Source organism: Anopheles funestus, chromosome 2RL, assembly GCF_943734845.2.
Source record: "Anopheles funestus chromosome 2RL, idAnoFuneDA-416_04, whole genome shotgun sequence".
Classification (NCBI taxonomy): Eukaryota; Metazoa; Arthropoda; class Insecta; order Diptera; family Culicidae; genus Anopheles; species Anopheles funestus.
In genome coordinates this window covers 78,760,905-78,780,202 of record NC_064598.1, presented here as the reverse complement: position 1 = coordinate 78,780,202, position 19,298 = coordinate 78,760,905, and the positions used below count along the sequence as shown (strand labels likewise).

General features: G+C 40.4%; 1 protein-coding gene, 1 long non-coding RNA gene and 1 other non-coding gene across 8 annotated transcripts in view; 2 read left to right on the top strand and 1 right to left on the bottom strand.

Moving 5' to 3' along the window:
• The window catches only part of LOC125762937 (1-phosphatidylinositol 4,5-bisphosphate phosphodiesterase classes I and II), an 89,946-nt gene that overhangs the window by 58,430 nt on the left and 12,218 nt on the right, over positions 1–19,298 (bottom strand). For all 6 annotated transcript variants that reach the window (XM_049425577.1, XM_049425582.1, XM_049425581.1 and 3 more), the window contains one exon: positions 17,298–18,252. In XM_049425577.1, the coding sequence (XP_049281534.1) occupies positions 17,298–17,561 (264 nt within the window). In that variant the 5' untranslated portion in view covers positions 17,562–18,252. The remainder of the gene's footprint in view (positions 1–17,297; positions 18,253–19,298) is intronic.
• LOC125766678 (small nucleolar RNA U3) lies at positions 8,400–8,601 on the top strand. Its single transcript, XR_007418687.1, has one exon. It is a non-coding gene; the product is annotated as a small nucleolar RNA U3 (small nucleolar RNA).
• The window catches only part of LOC125762952 (uncharacterized), a 187,904-nt gene continuing 182,003 nt past the window's right edge, over positions 13,398–19,298 (top strand). Inside the window, exon 1 of the long non-coding RNA XR_007418279.1 lies at positions 13,398–13,690. This is a non-coding gene — a long non-coding RNA (uncharacterized LOC125762952). The remainder of the gene's footprint in view (positions 13,691–19,298) is intronic.

Here is a 19,298-nt window from a genome sequence, read left to right as displayed (position 1 = left end):
AACAACTGGATACGATTCTAGGGAATGGGAAGACGAAAAAAAAGGAAAACCCCATCGTATAAACTACTGAATGCTAAACAGCGAACACACACACATACGTAAGAAATTGCTGTTAATAGGTTTTTTTTCCCTTTCGGTGTGTGTTTTCGTCCATTTCACTTTTTGGGGCCGGCGCACCTTTCTGGTGGAGACGCGATGTTGAAATGTAAATTTCTCCCCTCAATCAATTATGCATCGTTTTACGACGAAAGTGCCATTTTCTTATCATAACCTCCGGTGTGTGCCACTAACCAGTCACCGACCAACTCCATCGTCCAAATAGAATGCTTGATTTTTGCCCCCGGGCTTAAGTACCACCCGCTAGGCGTTAAGTGTGTAACGGTGGTTGCTCTTGCGAACGCCAAGCGAACGGTAGCACTTAATCATCATGCTCCCACAGTAACGCAGGTGACAATCGTGCTAAAATGCTACCTGTTAGACGGTGGCTTGAGAGTAAAGAGATGGGAGGGCTTAGCATCATTTCGTTACGCGATACTGGGCGTCTCCATCAAGCAACATGGATGGAGCTTATGGGTTTGGCTGTTTATATGGCAGCTTCCGCGAAGGGATTTTGTAGAGTTCCGGAAACTGATAAAAGTTTAATATGAGTAGCTGATATTTATGGGTGATGTAATTTATTCCCTTCTTGCTATATCGCTATTATGAAACTGCCTCTGTTGTACATTATTTCCCCAAAACTTTTACTTATCAACACTCGAACATCGTTACGTCTTATAAAGCATTCAGCTCGAAGCATCCTTCGGCGAACAGATCAACTTGAATCGATTACCCAGATAAGCATCACTCGAATTGTGCATTCCGTACATCTACGGTAAGCTTTTTATGCAGCACACGATATGCCAATTATGCGAACGACCTCAAGCAGCTTGCTGCTTTGTGTTGGGGCCCTACATCACTATTCCAACAATATGGCAATCCCGACCAAACCACCAAACGGCATGCAAATACGCTAGCATTGTCCGGAGCAGAACCAGTACCAATCTGCATACGACCCATCGAACCGTACGGGAAGATGAACGAATTGTTGTTCACCGTAGCGTTTTGACAAATGACAATGGTGAGTTCCCGGACAAAACGCACGAGCGGTTATAATAGGGGATGAAATATGAATTTTAAATACACATGTGTTCTATACCGTCTTCAAGGTGGGATTTAAATATGACAGCCTTGTAGTTTCGGTTTTCATGCAAATCAATGCCCATCGTGAGCTCGATCCTTGATGCAGGAAGTGGTAGATAAGGTAGAATATGTTTGAAGAGATAACTCTGGACAAGAGACACGACCCAGTCTGCACAACAGATCTATCGCGGACTACACACGCCTTCTTTGTAAGCCTTGAGCTAAATATTTTAAGAAATTTGCCTAGAGTTGTGAGTTTATGAAATAATTTCCCGTGTTTCTATTTCTGCTTGTCTGTACCTACTTGTACCTACTTGTACCTACTTGCTTGTTTTGTACCTATGTACAAAACACAACGAAATTTCAAAAATTCCAACATTTTTATTTTCCAACTAACCATTTCTCATTAAAGTTTGCTCATTATTCAAATCGGTAGGTCTAGTTAAATTAGTTTTTTCCTTTAAATTGTTTCTATTGTATACCGCCACATTTTGAAAATAGTTTTCCATTTCCTTTTTGGAATGACAGGCTTAAAAATCTATTCTATTTTTACGTATAACTTCACAATTATATTTGCTGTATATCACCTAGACAATTGTTTACGAAGTTGCTAACAAAGTTCTTTTGATAGCAAATGGACAAATTCCATTCTTAATTATATACTAATTTGCTGCACAAAGTTTTGTGCAATCTGCTCAAAACCTTTTTATATGTACCTTGTGGCTCGTTTCTATCTACAACTATTGTAAGGTTCTGTGCACCAATGAGCGCTGTCTCGCTTTTACGCACTAACGCATCACCTATGCGTGGCAAGCGACCGCGTGGTCAGCAACCACGCCGCGGTGGCAATGTTTTGTTTCGTTGGCTATGTAACAAAACTATTTTCTTTTCAAGTAAAACTTACAGTACATCATGACGACTTTTGCTAGCAAAGTTGGCAAATAAATTTCATTCAAAAGCAAATATTCTTTTTTTCAAACAGTACTATTTCTCATGGGTTTATTGTCGAAATACAATTAGGGGATTTTTATCCCGTCACGTGCTATTTCATGTTTACTTGCTATCGCCCAATTATACTTTCATTTTTTTTTTTCCAAATATTCTCCAAAAACAGCGGAGGATTTTAATTTCTTCGATTTAAGCTACTTGCATAACATTCAACCAAATTTTCAATTTCGATTTCCATAAAGAATGCTTAAATTCCACGTATTTATTCTATTTGATAGTAGGCACTCCATTATTTTACTAAAAATTCACAGCAACAAAGTTTCATTTCACCTGCACATATTTTTGATACATTTCGTGGATTATATTACATTACACAGCTGCCGAGAAATTATGTAAATACAGTCTGACAAACTCTACGTCTTCTTGCCTGACTAGAGCCTCCAAGCATTTAATGCTAACCGTCAGACAAAACGCAATGGAAAACGGTTGCTACTGTTGGGAAAATTACATTTGCTAATGAATTCAACTTAATCCATCAATTGTCTAATCCGCGACACACCTTCTAAGAATTCAATCAACGTACTTCTACGCTGGTTCTCGCACATGCACGTCTAATTATCGTTTGAAGCACAAATCCGTCGCAACAAAATCATTCACGATAAGTAACGCACCCAAAAGTGCCGTTCCTCGGGCCGGGGGTATATATTTCGATGGCAATTGTTTTGTAAATAAACGCACTTTACCAACTTCCACTTGCACAAGGTACATAAATAATAGCAATTTTCCTGGAAGCAAAACAAGCACCACAGCTTCATAAACCACTTTGCCGAAATGGTTTGGTAGCACATCAAAACCAGTATACGATTCGGTGAACTACGGTTACGGCTGGTTTGGATGTCAAGTGATTACGAGCTCGGTGCGGGAAAGAATGTGGCGTGCGTCTTATTAGAAATTCCAACGATCACGTAAACACGCCGGCGAACGAGCAGTACCAGCAATTATATATAAGCTGAACTATCAAAATACCATCTTTATCCACACCCGGTTACTGGCCCATTTCCGTCCACCACCAACTCCCATTTTCCTTTCTCCCTCCTGGTGCATTGAAGTACCAACGTCCGTTGGGAAATTCACATTGCCCAGTGCACCGACGGTAACGACGAGTTCTGCCGAACCAGTAATCATGAAATTAAACATGAAATTTGTTTATCCTCCCGCAGGCTAATGGTTCCAATTACGGTGTACGATTTCAGACGATCGTTTTTGGGGAAAAAGCACGATTTTGCAGCCTTTTTTTATTCGTTCAATAGTGTGCCATACTTTCTTCGGTGGGTCTGCAAATAGTTGACGAACAAGAAAAAAAAATCTCTCCAAATCCTACTCCCTTTGAAGAACACCGAATGGATGTTCATTTCGATGTATTCAACAATCTGCACGTTATTGGCAAAATGGCACGACTAGCGTCATTCGGCGCCTACCGACACATGAAGGAACCATGGCTGTGGTGTAGACTGAAGATGGTTTCCCCTATTTTCGTGGCGGCAAGTGGTAGTCAAAACAGTTTTACATTCCACGTACCAACACCATCCATCTTCGATTCCAGAATGCCATTTCGTATCATCAATTTCATACAAACACATACAAAAAAAAAGGATGTAATTGAATTCGTTTTGCCGTTCGTGCTCTTTTTATGTGCGATCGTGTCCTGCTCGATTCTGGGGGAGTGAAAATCATTTCCCCAATCGCTTGGAATGCTGTTAATGATCATATCCAATTTTATCGAATTGATGTTTATTTCAATAATTTTATTACCCCAAAGGGAAATGGTTTAGCACGTTCGCAACGAGCAATGCAAACAAATCGTCAATGGTTATTTGCTAATAAATCAAATGCAATATAATTGTGTGCTTGTATTTCTTGGATATTTGTTTGGGTATATAATTATTCCTCAATCTTATGATGCTAAACCGTTTACATAATTTATTATTTCAAGCAATATTCCTTCATATCATCATTTCCAGTAACCTTTCTTTAAATAACCAAAAATACACCTTTACTTCTATAACCACCTACCTGGGTATGGCATGCATTTTGTACGAATTTTGGGTCTTTTCTGGGTTGAAAAGTGTAAATATTTACATTTTTAACTGTTGTATTGCTATAAAATTTTCAATAAAATTGCCTTAAATTACTTAACTTGATTTAATTAAAGCAGAACTTCTGTACAAAATGTATTACCTACCCGGGGTAGGTGGTTTTAGAAGTAAGGGGTACAAATCGAATATTGAATTAAAAGTAAAAAATAGCAAATCTGGTTTTTGCGTATATGATGTAAAACATGATTTTTTAGGCATTCGTAAAGTTTTAAACCGATAGCTTCATTATATTAATTGTTATTAAGATTTAAAAGTGCAAAACATACCCGGGTAGGTGGTCATTGAAATGAAGGTTAAGCAAGAAAATATTTATTTCTATCTCTCTATAAAAACCATCGTTGTAAAATTTCTTTTAACGAGATAATTAAAGTAGAATTCTTTCACAAGAGCCTTAATATTTTTTTTCTCTCATAAATAAAAACTAATATCATTACAGAATTTTATTAACGATTCATAGCCTATATCACCCAGCCCACACTTCCGTTGATGCATTTTTCTACTTTAGTGACGAAACAACCCTCGCTGACGTACTCACGCTTGTAAAGAATAATTGCATGTTTACTGTAAACCACCGTTTTTCGTTTTATGTTTCCGTACCCTTTGTGCGCCTCCATTTCCTCTGCCTTTCATTTTCCCATTCGTGCAAACGGCAAAGTGAGTGTGGTCTTAATTTTCTTTTTTAACCATTTTATTTACAACCACCGTTCCCTGTAACAGGTGTTTGGATTTTATTAATAAATAATTTATGTCAGCGGTGTACGAGTTTCGCGCTGAAGAAACCCCTAACCGCGTTCAAAGGAATTGGATAAGAAAAAAGCGGAAGTGTTTAAGGCGGATGGGAGTGTACACTGTAGTAGAAGTGTTGAACGAATGAAGAAAAAACACAAATTAGAGGCAAGGCAAAACAGAAACAAAACACCTTCCCGTTGTGGTTATGTTGTGGAAATTTGCTTAAGCGCCCCCTTCACTCATGCAATCCATAGTGCCGAACGGAGGGCGGTAAGCGTTTTTCTGTCGATGTCCCTTCGGTGGAAAGTTCTCGCTATGCTTAATGTTGTTTTGAATACTTCGAAACTCCTTCCTTCCGAACCGATCCGAATGGAAGCAGCCACCGTATGCGTCGGGTTAGCAGGGTTGGGAATTAATTAAACAATTGTTCACGATTTGCCTGGTGGGTTTTATGGTTTTATGGTGACGAAAACGGAATTTTCCACCCAAAAGGTGGAATGCCATTTTTGTTTTTTGTTGATCTTCTCATGCTGGAACGATGCATAATGCCAAAGCAAATACTTGTTGACGAAAATGGCACCAGCGCCGTTATACAATACACCTTTGCCGGCGCGTACAAAATAACAAACAAACTGCAATTACGAAGTTTTCGGTCGTAAAAAAATGTATATAAATTTATATAACCAACAACTTGCTCCGAAGGGCAGTGATTTGATGGATTGAGAAAAGAAACATAAAAAGAAAACATATTCCAGCACACTCCCCTTCCCCACTTACAAAACGATTTTCAGTGTCAAAGGCACCGCAAAACTGGTGTACAACTTTGTCTCTCTAGAAAGTCGTACCATTAGTACGACAACGACTGAAGACCGGCAAGCAGCGAACGATACAGACAAATAAAACGCGCCGAAATAAAATAAACTAACGCCATAAATCAATTCAGCATATGGTGTTTGTTGAAAAATTTTCCGCACACTTTTCCGACTGCTCGTTCGCCGAATCTCAAGGTTTGGGGTGGGTTTTTTTTGTTGCTGCAAAAGCGATCTGCCCCATTCATCACAGGTCTCTCACGCGCGATTACGATCCATATGGTATTGGTGAAAGGATTTTAATCTAATTTGAATATTGGACACCTTCGAACTTCCATCGAAGGGCCGGTGCTATAAATCAAACAATTCGTTTAGGTGAAATAAATAAAATTTAGCTTCATCTTGAAAATAACATGTAACGAAATCATCTTTGCACGATCGCATGATAAATGAAGACACAAATCATATTATTTTAGCAGTCTTATTTAGTATTCTTATTGGATGGTGTTCGGATTATAAAAAAATAGACGCTACAGGATTTTAACCGAATAAAAATTAACTCAATCCCACAAACATTGACCTGCACGGGATAATCCCACGTAACACGTTAATCTGGCTAAATCTGGATAGAAGAACAGGTTCATCACCATCGTTCTCATCAATGACACCCACTGCATGTCTTGCTTCATTGCAGAATATTTACAAAACCTTTCATCAAACACAAATCATCTCGGCCCGAAATGTTACCAAAATATTAATGATCCTCTGCCAGATCGCACCGGGTCTGGTCGTAATTTTTGATAAACTTGCAGCGCACCACGTACTGCGCGTCACTACACCGTGGCGTTGAAAAACAGGTGAAGATTTATAAATAAGCGTTCTTTTTTGTTTTTTTGGTATTTGTTTCCTTTCTTCGTTACACTTGACCAACAGTGCAATCCCAGCTGCCTGCCACGAGAGCGCACGAGTAAAGCGGCTGCTAGAACCAGACGTAAATACATTCGAATGTACGCAACCCGTCTCCCAGTGTGGCAACCGCTACCCAGAGCTACCCATCCCTTCTTGTAACAGCATTCCAGTTGTTTCAGGTTGTACATGCCTCGCACAGATCTTGCAGTGTGTCGTTATTTAACACCTTCATCTGATCGTCACCGGAGCTAAACACTGTACAAGCAGAAAGACCATCGAACCATTGCTGCTTCTAGTTTCGTTTTTGCATGTCGACATTTGCATTTTTTGCGTAGCATTTTTTTTTGTATAATACATTTTTTGCCCTTTAGCTATTTTTTAGCTTTTTTATTTCCTTTTTCTGTGCAGATCCGTTTCTTCCTAGACAGACATTAAGACCTGACTCGAGGACAAACTTAAGCGTATCCAACACTGACAGCAGCAAGTGGTGCACGGATGCTAAATGAGCACAAAAAAAGTCAACAAATACAAACAAAAAATGTACGAATGATGAACGATCCTTGTCGTTTTTCATTCCCTTTAGGACACGCTACGTCCAGCTTTATTACAACTTTTATGAATCTTCTTTCCCCCCGTGATACAAGCAATAAAATTTAATCCCATCCACTGTTGCGGCTCAGTGTACCAAAACAAAAAAAACCCTCCACCAATAAGATGAAGAAAAAAATGTACACGAATAAGGAAAAACTAAAACACAAACAAAGAAACGACAAAACCAACTGCAAACGAAGGATGGAATGAGTTCTCGCATTCTCGCTAATCCTTCTTGCTGATGATGTAAACTAAGAGGTTACTGCGGAATGTAAACCGGAGAGGGACACATTGCTTCCGGCATGGGCACGGTTCCGCAGCGGAAAAGCGATTGTACTGAAGTCATAAATTACAACTGTCAGATTGCATCGGACACCCGTCTCTTATCGCTTACTGTTGTTGTAAAAACTTGTGTTTTTTTAAGCAAGCCGCAAAAGAGAAACACGCTGAGCGTAAGATTAAATATAAAATATCTTTAAAATTAAAAAAAAGATGAAAAATTCACTTTTTGCTGGTATATTTAATTAGTTACACAGATTTTTTTTCTGATTTGAAATGTATTTTTTTAAATTATATTATTTTTAACCAACAGTCTAAAGAGCGCTTCAGCTCGTACAGCAGAATTGTCTCTCTTTCTCTTTGCAACTGTTGTAAGGTTCTGCGCACCGATGAGCGCTGTCCCGCTTTAACGCACACGCGCATCAGTGCTTGTGTCAAATAGTTATGCGTGGCAGGCGACCGCATGGTTAGCAACCACGTGCTGTGGCAATGTTTTGATTCGTTGCCTATGTAGCAGGCTTTTTTTAATTCGACAAAAAAATAGATGAAATATCTCATAGCACGTGTTGCATCCTATACCGCCGATAAGCCATTCTATGCTACTGAATTAATGTTTAGTGCGGATCGATTGTAAGCGCATACAGCGAATGCAGGTGCGCGAAAGTGAGCCCGATTCTCTTCTCTTTTGTTCTCTCACATACTTGTGTGTGTCGTACGCACTGCACGCAACGCTGTTAACAATCGCTAGAGCGCTATGCTTGGCGTGGATGCCGTGAGCGGATGGAAGCGATGTTGAGCTAAGACTGTGCTTCATAGGATCATTTCTATAGGCATGTCTTCAATTCTAATCTTCCGAGATTAGAGTTTATTCCGCCCACGATGATGAAAAGGAGTGGATGTCCTGGAACGTGAAACTGCCGGATCTCGGCTGCGTCTCTGACGTGTCGATCTGTGCTTGATGATCGTATCTCTCTCGCAAGGACAGACACAGTCTGAGTGGTATTTTAGCTAGTGCCTATAAAACATTAAGCGAGATTCCGGTGATATGATATATTCTATTCTGTTCTATTTGGAAGGACAGACGAAGGATTTAAATTGAATTGCGAACGGTTCGATTTTGGCCATCCTTTCGTAACAAAACGACAAATTTTTGTCTTGTATTGCTATACTTTTATTATGATCCAACATGTTCATATTATATACACAAATCTTTTTTTCTAACCGTAGCCCAATGTCTGCCTCATAACGCATAGGTTCGAGGAAAATAAATAAAAATAACACGCTTTAATTGTTTAGCATCACCCTCTTAACAACGCCATTTCATGCTCTCTTAAATAATAAAAGAAACGCTCTTTCACTTAGGTAAAGATTGTGTAACACAAAATAACGGATGCGGTAAGAAGCGATGTCAATAGGGTAACCCCGTTATCGCTCAACCATTCCCGGAAGAAGGATATGGTTTGCACACACGTGCTCTTAAACACACGCACAACCCCATCCAAGAACAATTCATTTTCTTTGTACCCAGTCCCCAACGGAGCGTGTGGTGGGAACGTGTCCGAAGAAGAACGACCTGTTATCGACCCGCTTGTTCCTCTAGTCGCTAAGCAAAAAAACAAAACAAAAAATGGAATTCCACAATATTACTTGCATGTGGTTTCATATGGAGAAAAGGCGAAAAGAAAGCCAGCGGTTCGTTCTCAAGTGTTAGTCGGCTTTTTCACTGCCGAACGCTTCCGAAAGGATGTCTGGCACACGCCAGCCATAAAAGAATTCTCATCGCTCAACCGTTACCAACGCTCCACCAACGCCATTCCGTACCGCCCGTAAGTACCATACACCATCGTTAAAGGCACTGCTGCTTAAGGACCTGCCGAGAACATCCTCGAGCCATTTGCTATATTCTCTCCTTTGCGTTTTTTGGTAATATTTTTATTTTTAGTCCCAACTTACGGCACGTGTATCCTTATCCAAACACTTTTACCAGAGCTTTGTTTCTTCTACATCCTCGGAAGAGGCAAATCAAGCTTATCGTCCTCTGTCCCAGCATCCGGAACGCTGGGTTGAAAAAGAAAAAAGAAAAGCACAAAACAAAACTACCATACAGCGCTGCCCAAGAAAGCTGGTTCGTGTTTGGTGTGTAATCAGGTCGTATAAAGAACCGTCTGGGGTGATTTCTATAAAGGCGCGGCTCACCCAAACTGAACATCATCATCATCATCATCATCGTCATGCAAACGGAGGCAATGCAATCGATGAAGACGCAGTGGGAAACTCAAATTCAACTCATCCGTTCGGTCTGATGGAAATGTTCCTTCCGAGAAAAATCTCCAACCATCGTCGGTGCTAGCGGGAAAGATCGCCCGAATGGTAATGAATACCATGGGATCGAAGGGCCAGCAGTATAACCACAAAACCAGACACACCTTCACTGTTCCTTTTCAAGGGTGAAAGAGTGCTCATGAGAAACGAGCCAGACATGGGAGGGTACCGGTTAAGATGACAAATACATTTTCTTCCTATCAAGGGAAATATGTATCACTTTTATGGTAAATTGCTTCTTGCAATAGATATAAAGTTAGTACGGTTTTAGGGAATGTTGATTTTAACATATTTTTATGCTCTTATCGAGCTCACAGTGCTAGTTATGACACATTCATAAATGCAAAAAAACCTAATTTCAAATCTCCTACGATGAGTCAAATTCTGTGCCCATGATTACACTCCAGACACACCGATTGTGAACGGATTATATTGCGTTTCTAACTGATAGCAAATTAATCCCAAATTCTCCCAAAACTCTAAGCGTCTAGTTGTGTACATGTATGTCGTCGAGCTTAGCAAAACAAGCAAAAATTACCACCCGATGAATAATGCAGTCCATATAAATATTCATCAATATTTTAATGTCCACCTTGAGGCAATCAACGGGCATCATTTTCACCGAACTGGCGCACACACACACACATTTTTGATGTCGAATCAAAGGCAAATATATGTTCAATCGAATAAGCTACGTCAATGCCATTTTTGTTGATTTTCCAGGAACTTTATCAACCATCGATCCAATCAAATAGACTATTTATCAACGGTTTTTTTTTCTCATCTCACCCCAAAACGTGACACACGTGTTGATTAAATGACTAAACATACAGCACTGTTTGTGTGTTAATTATATTAGAAATTTTCACTCACCAGCCACGTGTAGGAAGGGTTAACAAATTTAATTTCTATTTCATAAATAACACTTTAAATTACTTTAATTTTGTGGCACATCACCATGGTTTAGTACCGCGGGTTTGTTTCGTCCAGTAAGCTGAGATTATGCAAAACTCGGAATAAAAGCAACAAAAAAAATTCCCACAGCCACAACCCGACACAATCCTTTCTCACTGATGGAGTTTTAAGTTGCAAACTGTTCCCTATTTGATTGACACCGTAAAAATGTTCATGATCGGAACATGTGGAAGTGCTATGAAGGTACAAAAATCAAGGGAAAGGAAGGGAAATGGATGAAAAAAACGAAACCATCCCATCAGAAGGAATCAAATGAACACACAGAGCCTGTCAAGCTTTCATGCGTGTCACCCGTTGATTACCCAATTGTGGCCAATCGGGATTTTTGGTTTTTTCTCTCCAAATGATTAATGCTATTTGTGACAGTAGAATGTACCTCGGTTCAGACACGAACTTGTGCAACCCTACAGGGAGAAAAAAGCAATTATTACACCCAGGTTTTGCACTTTAATTTAGTTTTATTATTTAGCATTCATTATTTTTTCTTCCATCCTTCAGTACATCAACATGGAATTTATACTCTGCATGCCTTTTTTTAGTTTGTTTTGAGTTTTGTTAAATTGTGAACAGTTTGTCTGATAATTAGAATACTTTCTAATTTAATAAGCAAGCAAAATGAATATATTTTCAAGCAACTCGTGAAGGATCATCAAAAGTGATCTTGAGGTAATTTTTTCACAAGTAATAAGAGCACTAAAACAAGCCCAAGAATCGTAGCACAACGCATTTTGTTTAACAAGAAATGTTTCAAAACTTAAATGCGTCATTAAAAGTGTCAGAGCCTTACCCGGGTCATGCATCCGGGGACAAACGTTCCACATGCACATGTACATTATCCTACCAAAAAAAAGAGCTGCTTTTCCAATTACGTACACCTTAAACATACTTACAGCTCTACTCGTTACGATCCATGAAGTTGTGTAGCCACAAATGCGCTCTGGCAAAAAAGCCCTTTCTACTTAACCACGCAGCAAACCACAATATCACTCTAATTTAGTTCTCTTTCATTATGTCGTACTTCAAATACCTACCAACACAGAAAGATGAAATGTTTCCTGCGTGTTCCGTGTACGCCTTTTGAAACGGAAAAGCAACGGGGAACGAGAAAAAAAGTTTCCCATGTTCTGGCAAAACCTTTTACCGAACCCCGTCAGGGCTTATGGCAGAGTTCCGCTTACATTTCCCTATCAAACATTAACATATGCTTTATTCACTTGCATTTACAGCAATTCCCATCCGACTGCTCTATTCATCGAAAAGGAACACTCTCGTCCTTTTTTTTCTCTCTTTTCCCAGTTCCGATGAAAAGCCTGCACCCAATCTTAGCGCACGTACTCCGTCGGTCTGGTTGTCAGTAAGTTTCGTCCTTTTTCCGGTGTTGCAACGACGGTTGCAACGACGTGTTGGGCTGGTTGGCAGACAAGATAGGGACGACGTCAAAATGCTGACATTATCTTCCTAACACACCGACCTTCTTGCCCAGGAAGTCCACTAACAGGTAGGTAATGGTTGAAACCATTCCTGACACAAGCATCCGAAACAATGTGACCGAAATGAATTGAAACACGAAAGGATGGGAACGTAAGGTGTAACAAGGAAATGCACAAACAAAAATAAACAACAGCTGATCCAAAGCACTCATTCCCCCCGTTACCGTACGATGGTTGAGATTATGATGCAAATGAAAAAAGACGGATCCACCCAAGCAGCACATTTGCTTCTGTCTCGTCTCAATCCCACACGTTACCGTGCGGTGTAGCACTAGCTTATAGCAGAAGAAAAAAAATCCCATTCGTGTCACTTTACCTTCCCCAACGTCACAACTTTATCATTCACCAGGCGGCTGAAGGACCAAGAAGAACGACGTACCAGCCAAAGCTTTCCTATCCAACCCACTTCTCCTCAGAGCGATACTCGTTGAAAAAGGATACCGCTTAGCTGTTCAGCATAACCTCACTTCATCTGGCGACTTTGCCGTAAGATTGGAGCTGGGTTTTTGGTGGAGCCGGTTGTCAGTGACACCGCCCCTACCGCCCCAAACCAGATGAAAGGAAACCGGGCCACATTATGCTCTGGGAGAATGCTTTCAGGCATTCGGGGATTTGTTGTATCAACAAGAGTATGTAAACACCCGTTGCGCAAGGCCATGGAGCAAGAGAATGAGCTGTGATGCATTTGGGATGCTGCTGCTCCACGCTGTTCATAGTAACTGTGGGAAATGATTTCTTTTCCTTCGGTAGGTAACATCATCGGTAGGTGGTTCTCTTTGACTTAAGCAAATCATATACATACCAGGCGCAAGGAAGCTGCCGAAGGAAGGAAAGCGTCCAGAAGTGGATCGAATATTCATCCCTTCCAATGCACGGTGCGTGCAATAATATTGGTGGTACTGTGAATGCAATTGTTATCACAATACGAGTATGAATGCTAGGTTAAAGCCTGAAATAAAAACCCCCCCTCTCACGGTCACTCACCTGAGTGATTTTTTTCGTGCAGGGTGGTTTGCAATCGTAATTGTGACGGTTGCGTGTTTTTTTAATTATGTTTCGAGGCACAGACACGAAGAAGAAAATGTAGCCATTGGTGCCATCTATCGACCACAAATTAAAGATTGGAGATCTGTTGGATAGCGACCGAGTTATAGGTAAAACTTGGTGCAAAAATGAGGAAAATTTTACATTTTCTCAAACAGGGTATGGAACTTGGTTCCTCGAATAAATTCTGGCACAGACATCTGAGGACATGGCCTTCCAAGAAGAAAATGTAGCCATTGGTGCCATCTATCGACCACAGGTTAAAGATTGGCGATCCGTTGGATACCGACCGAGTTATAGGCAAAACTTGGTGCAAAAATGAGCCTTAGTAGAGTGATAAATTTATAGGATTTTTACATTTTTTTTTATTTTTAATTCTTTTTTTAATTTCAAGCATTATTTGAGTGAAAAGAAACTTATTGCAACAATTTCGCATTAAAATAAAACAAATTTTTAAATTTTGCTAAATTGCTCAAAAAAAAGGTAAGGCCTCAGAAAATTTTCAAATTTTTAGAATTTTTTTAATTTTTTATTATTTTTTATTCTGTTTCTCATTTAAAGCATTATTTGAGTGAAAAGAAATTTATTGCAACAATTTCGCCTTAAAATAAAACAAATTTTTAAATTTTGCTAAATTTCCCAGAAAAATGGCAAGGGGTAAGCCTTATGAAATTTTCGAGTTGAATTTTTTTAAATTTTTTTTCTTGTTTTATATTCTTTTCTTCTTTTAAAGCATTATTTGTGTGAAATGAAACTTATTGCAGCATTAAAATATATCACATTTATAAATTTTGCAATATTACTTCAAAAAAAGAGCCTAAGGCTATACAGCCTTAGGAGATTGGCATATTTACAGAAACATCTGAGACATCTATACAGACATACAGACATCTGAGGGCATGGCTGTCCAAGAAAAAAATATAGCCATTGGTGAAATCTATCGACCACAGGTTAAAGATTGGAAATCCGTTTAATAGCGACCGAGTTATAGGCAAAACTTGATGCAAAAATGAGGAAATTTTTACATTTTCTCAAACAGGTTGTGGAATTTAGCTCCTCGATTAACTTCTGGCACAGACATCTGAGAGCATGGCTGTCCAAGAAGAAAATGTAGCAATTGGTGCCATCTATCGACCACAGGTCAAAGATTGGCGATCCGTTAGATCCGCCCGAGTTATGGGGCAAAGATGGGCCAAAAATGAGGAAAATTTTACGGTTTCACAAACAGGGAACTTTGTTCCTCGATTAATAAATTTCTTTTCACGACGCGAAAACCCCCTACAATGTATTTGTAATTATAAAAAAAATCAAATTCAGGCCACATTATATACCCTCTGAACCACCCTGTACGAAAAATTGACACGCAGATGAGCGACCGTAAGAGAGGGGGTCCTTATTTCAGACTTTAGCTCACTTTAGTTTGATAATTTCGATTTAAAAAAATGAGTTCTAAATCAGTCTGTATACAATCTGAACATTCTTTTATGCCCAGCACTGTATGCAAAACACATGACCAACAGGATAACGATACAAGTGTATAGAAGAGGAGACAGAGCAAAGGAAGAAAAAGAATACTATCGTAGAAAATATAGTACAAGGGCCATATTTTGCGAGGGTTCGTTTGAAGTGGCTCGTTTTGCTGCCAAGCAATGGTGTTCTAAGGACTTCTAAAGGATGACGCTTCAACCCCATATTTAGATGGAGGGAGAAGGGAGAGTGTTGGCGGTAAAAGACGTCCCGCCACTGAAGGATACGTGGTATCAGTTGCAACTTGAGGACAACGGCAATCCCGTGATTTATGTAGCGCATATGACAGTGAAAGACTGTCTGTGAGAGTGTATGAGAGGATTACAATGGGGCTTGAATCACACCATCATATTCGCGATATGGTCACATCTTTTTGACGTTCGTGCAGATAACGCACCCAGTCACATACCTTGCTAAATAATATGCAGTTCATTTTTAATTCTCCATTGCAGTTCCTCGAACAGAATTTAAAATACAATTACATTACTTTTATTTTGTATTTCCATGTCCAGAATTGCTAGAGGAAAGATGGATTTTCACTGAACAAGAAATAATTACTACTCTAGTAAATTTTAAACTCCCACTGAACAACTGGGAAGGAAAATTAATGAACAATTACCACTTTGCTACTTTTCGCGTAACCAGATAATGTGCGGCATACCGTCAGAAGAGGAAATAAAAAAAACAGTCATGAAGAAAACTCAAATTGCAACACAATCTGCAAAGCGCCACTAGTAACAGCGTGTTACGCGATCTACACTTGCAGCAGCGCGCGCATGGTTGAGGTTTGAAGTTGCGGTTACGAAAGTGGATCCACTAAACCGATAAAAAAACGTGCAACGGCGTCCTTTAAGTCGAGAGGCATCCAGCAGCAGGTGAGTTCCTGCCGAGCGGTAAGATTTTATGCGGATCGATTAGCACATTGTGGTTTGCATCTTCGTTGCTGCTTCACTCGCGTATCAGTATCTGCACTGAATCGCAGAAAGTAATTACCGCATTCCTGCAACCATCGTTAAATTTTAATATCCTATTCCCCCGGTTGGGGATACGGTGGAGAATGAGTTTGTTGATTGCGCACTGAGCAGCACTCACTTTGAAGAGAGTAGGAAGAAAAAAAAACTATGATCTAACAAAAAGGGAAAACTGTCACCATTTTGTATCCTCCATTTCCGGCAGCATTAAAAATAGTATCAAAACAACTAGGACAGAGCATACCGTGCGCGAGGGGAAAGAAGAAAATCAATATCTCATAATCCAAACGACACAAACCATCCTTCAGAACAGTCGCTTCCTGTTGCCGCCACGAAGCAATCGGAAAATCGGTCAGAATCGTCCAGCCATAATTATTATATACGTTTGCTCCACACATATGCTTGGTGCTTTCCTGTTTCCGGTGCGCACACATAGCACATCGCTCTTAGCACATGCCCTAAAAAATCCCAGAAATAGGAAAAGCTTTCAAAATACCTCCATTTTTCCAGTAGCGAGTTGATACAACCCGATACCGGTCGATTTCCGTGCCATTCGTGTGGAAAAACTCCTTTCGTAAGCAGTAATTCCTTGTGCATGGGTCTTTTTTCAACATACCAAGAGGTGAATAATCTTGGATAAGCGAGATGAACAGCATTCGCTTCATTTATAAAGTCCATAAATAGTCTTCGGAAGAAAATGGGATATCTGAGGATGGCTGGTCCAAGCAAAATGGTAGTTTGGGATTCATCATACACCATCTTCTATCGTTTAGCTATGCTTCTTAAAGAAAGCAGCACAACAACCGAAACATGTGAATGCTTTTTCGTCAACCATGTTCCAAGAATTTCGCAGAGTTGTAAATTATCATGTCCATGGCACTTTCTCTTTTACCAAAGAATTTGGTATGGTGAAGCTGACGCTACTGAAATGTAACGGATTTTTTTCCACTATAAATGATTGCCAATTCGAATCGTTGCCTTATTATTCTGTCAGCGTGAATAGCGATACGATCAAAGGTAGATCAGCAATACCTTTGACACACGAGCGTTTGGTGCTTCTGATATACACGCTGCATGCGTCAAACAACCAATAAGTCGGTTGCTAAAACATTCCTCAGAAGCATTGAAGTCATTCATACATTCCCCATCAGCCTCCCATCTTAACCGCTAGCCGTACACTTGACAGTCAGGCTGTCAACTTAAATTATCTTCCTTGGTGCACTGTCCAAACTGCACCCAATAAGGACTTCCAGTTTAAGTGAGTGAAAGAGAGAGAGAGAGAGAGAGATAATAGACGGAAAGGAAATCAAATGCAAATAGCTCCCAACATCGTTGCGTTCCCTTTCATTATACCCCACTCACACTTACCTCATCCCATTTGATAAATTTCTCCCCATCCTGGAGCGCCTTCGGGACATCCATAATGCCCAGCTTGACGGCCGTTGGATTGTTTAGCGCCACCGTCGTATTGCCTGCGGCTGTCTGACCAGCGTTCGCACTCGGCGAGGCTGCATTTCTCGGCGAACACGATGACAGCGATTGTGGTGACTGAGTTTGCTGTTTGCCGCCACCACTACCACCCCCATCTGCAGCTCCTGACGTTGCACTTGCGGCTGTCAATAGGGAGGCCATCTTCTTCGTACTTCGACAAACACCCGTCAACAACCACAAGGGAGACACACACACACACACACGCAGACGGTTCACGACGTACGACTACTGGTGGGATGGGGGATCGATTGCCGATAATTCAATCAATCTCCTTTCCGGTATATCGCCCGGATGCACTTACACAATCACTAATACACGTTGACGTGAGCACACACACACGCGAGAGTAGATCTTTTCCTGCTGAAGCAACCAGGCCACTTCTCTTACCTTTTTTTTTCAATGCGAAATTCACACAAAATGGCTACAGGGATTTGAAAGGATCACAATCCGAATCCGGATGTGCAACCGAGCCTACATACACACAGACACTGCAGGGTGCAGGGTTTTAATATACAAGCACACACACACACACACACACATGCACACCCTATTTATAGGACACACTCAGCGACACACGTGCCTTCGCGACATACGTGCCATTGTTGCCGTTTTAATTAATATTTACACCCGGTCGGATACATTTTCCATTAATCACCACCAATCGATCCTGCCCGGTGAAACTTCCAATGGAAAGAAGCAGCAGCAAAGAAGCACTCTTTACCCCACTTCGGCACAAGTAAAAGGATGCTCACTTTAGTTCAGGGCGCGTTTTGTCTTTTTCTGCTCCACAAGGTTTAATCAATTTTGGAGGTCAACGGGGTGGGAAAACAATCTGGAAAAGAGAAAAAGAGTATGAAATTATAAAAGCATGAAAAAGAGAAATAGAGCGAAGCAACAAATAAGCTGTTGCACAATGGATGAATGGATGGGTGACAAACGATTGAAAAAAAAAAATTAAGAACCACTGCTAAAGATGCACGCTGATGCCGTGCTGCCCTTCGGTGGGGCACGTTTGTCCTTTGAGACGAGCTATAGCTCGAAGTACCGCGGTTCCCCGATACAACTGATTTATGGTAGTAGGCACCACGGTAAAGCAAGTATAAATTATGTCCTTCCAGTCGGTGCGTGGGAACGCAATACGTAAGCAAACAAAAAACGAAAGCGAAACACGTGCAAATGGAAATAAAAATGAAACGAATAGTGCTTGTTTGGTGAAAGAAGAAATGTTCCAACTCGTGCTGGAAGATGCTGCAAATTCCTAGCGCTAGAGTGTGTTGTGGCTGCTGCTGCTTGTTGCTTAAGCGAAACACTTTGCGAAACACCACCACCCTGCCCGGTGGTAAGTGTGGCACACATAACCAACAGCACTGGTGCTGTTGTCTGCAGATGATGGCACTTTTCTACATGCCACTCCACATCAGGAACATAGCCGTCCGCAGGACCGAACCACCACCGATGGCTGCCGCTAAGTGATTGATGATGAATGGACGTCAGTTTGCGCGTTTGCAGACGGATGGAATGATTTGATTTTCGACGTATAAATGTTTTGCGGATTTATTTCTCATTCGTCTTATGGGTGATGTGTGTTCTTGAGATATTTCTTCACATTTCTCTTGTTAGGGGGGAGAAGAGAACAAAAAAAGAAACGACGGAATATTGCTGCGTCTGTTTGTAAATCTATCTATTTTTGTTATGAATAATACTGACTAAGTTTCTGTACACATTTGTTGACATGTTTCCCGTAGTTCCTGTTTGGAGATGCACATAAATCATACATGTAATACCTTTTTCATTCTGTGCTTAGGTTGTGGAAAAGCAGTTGTTTTTTTTTCGTTATATGTTTGATGTAAAGCCTTCGATACTTTATAATATAAAAAA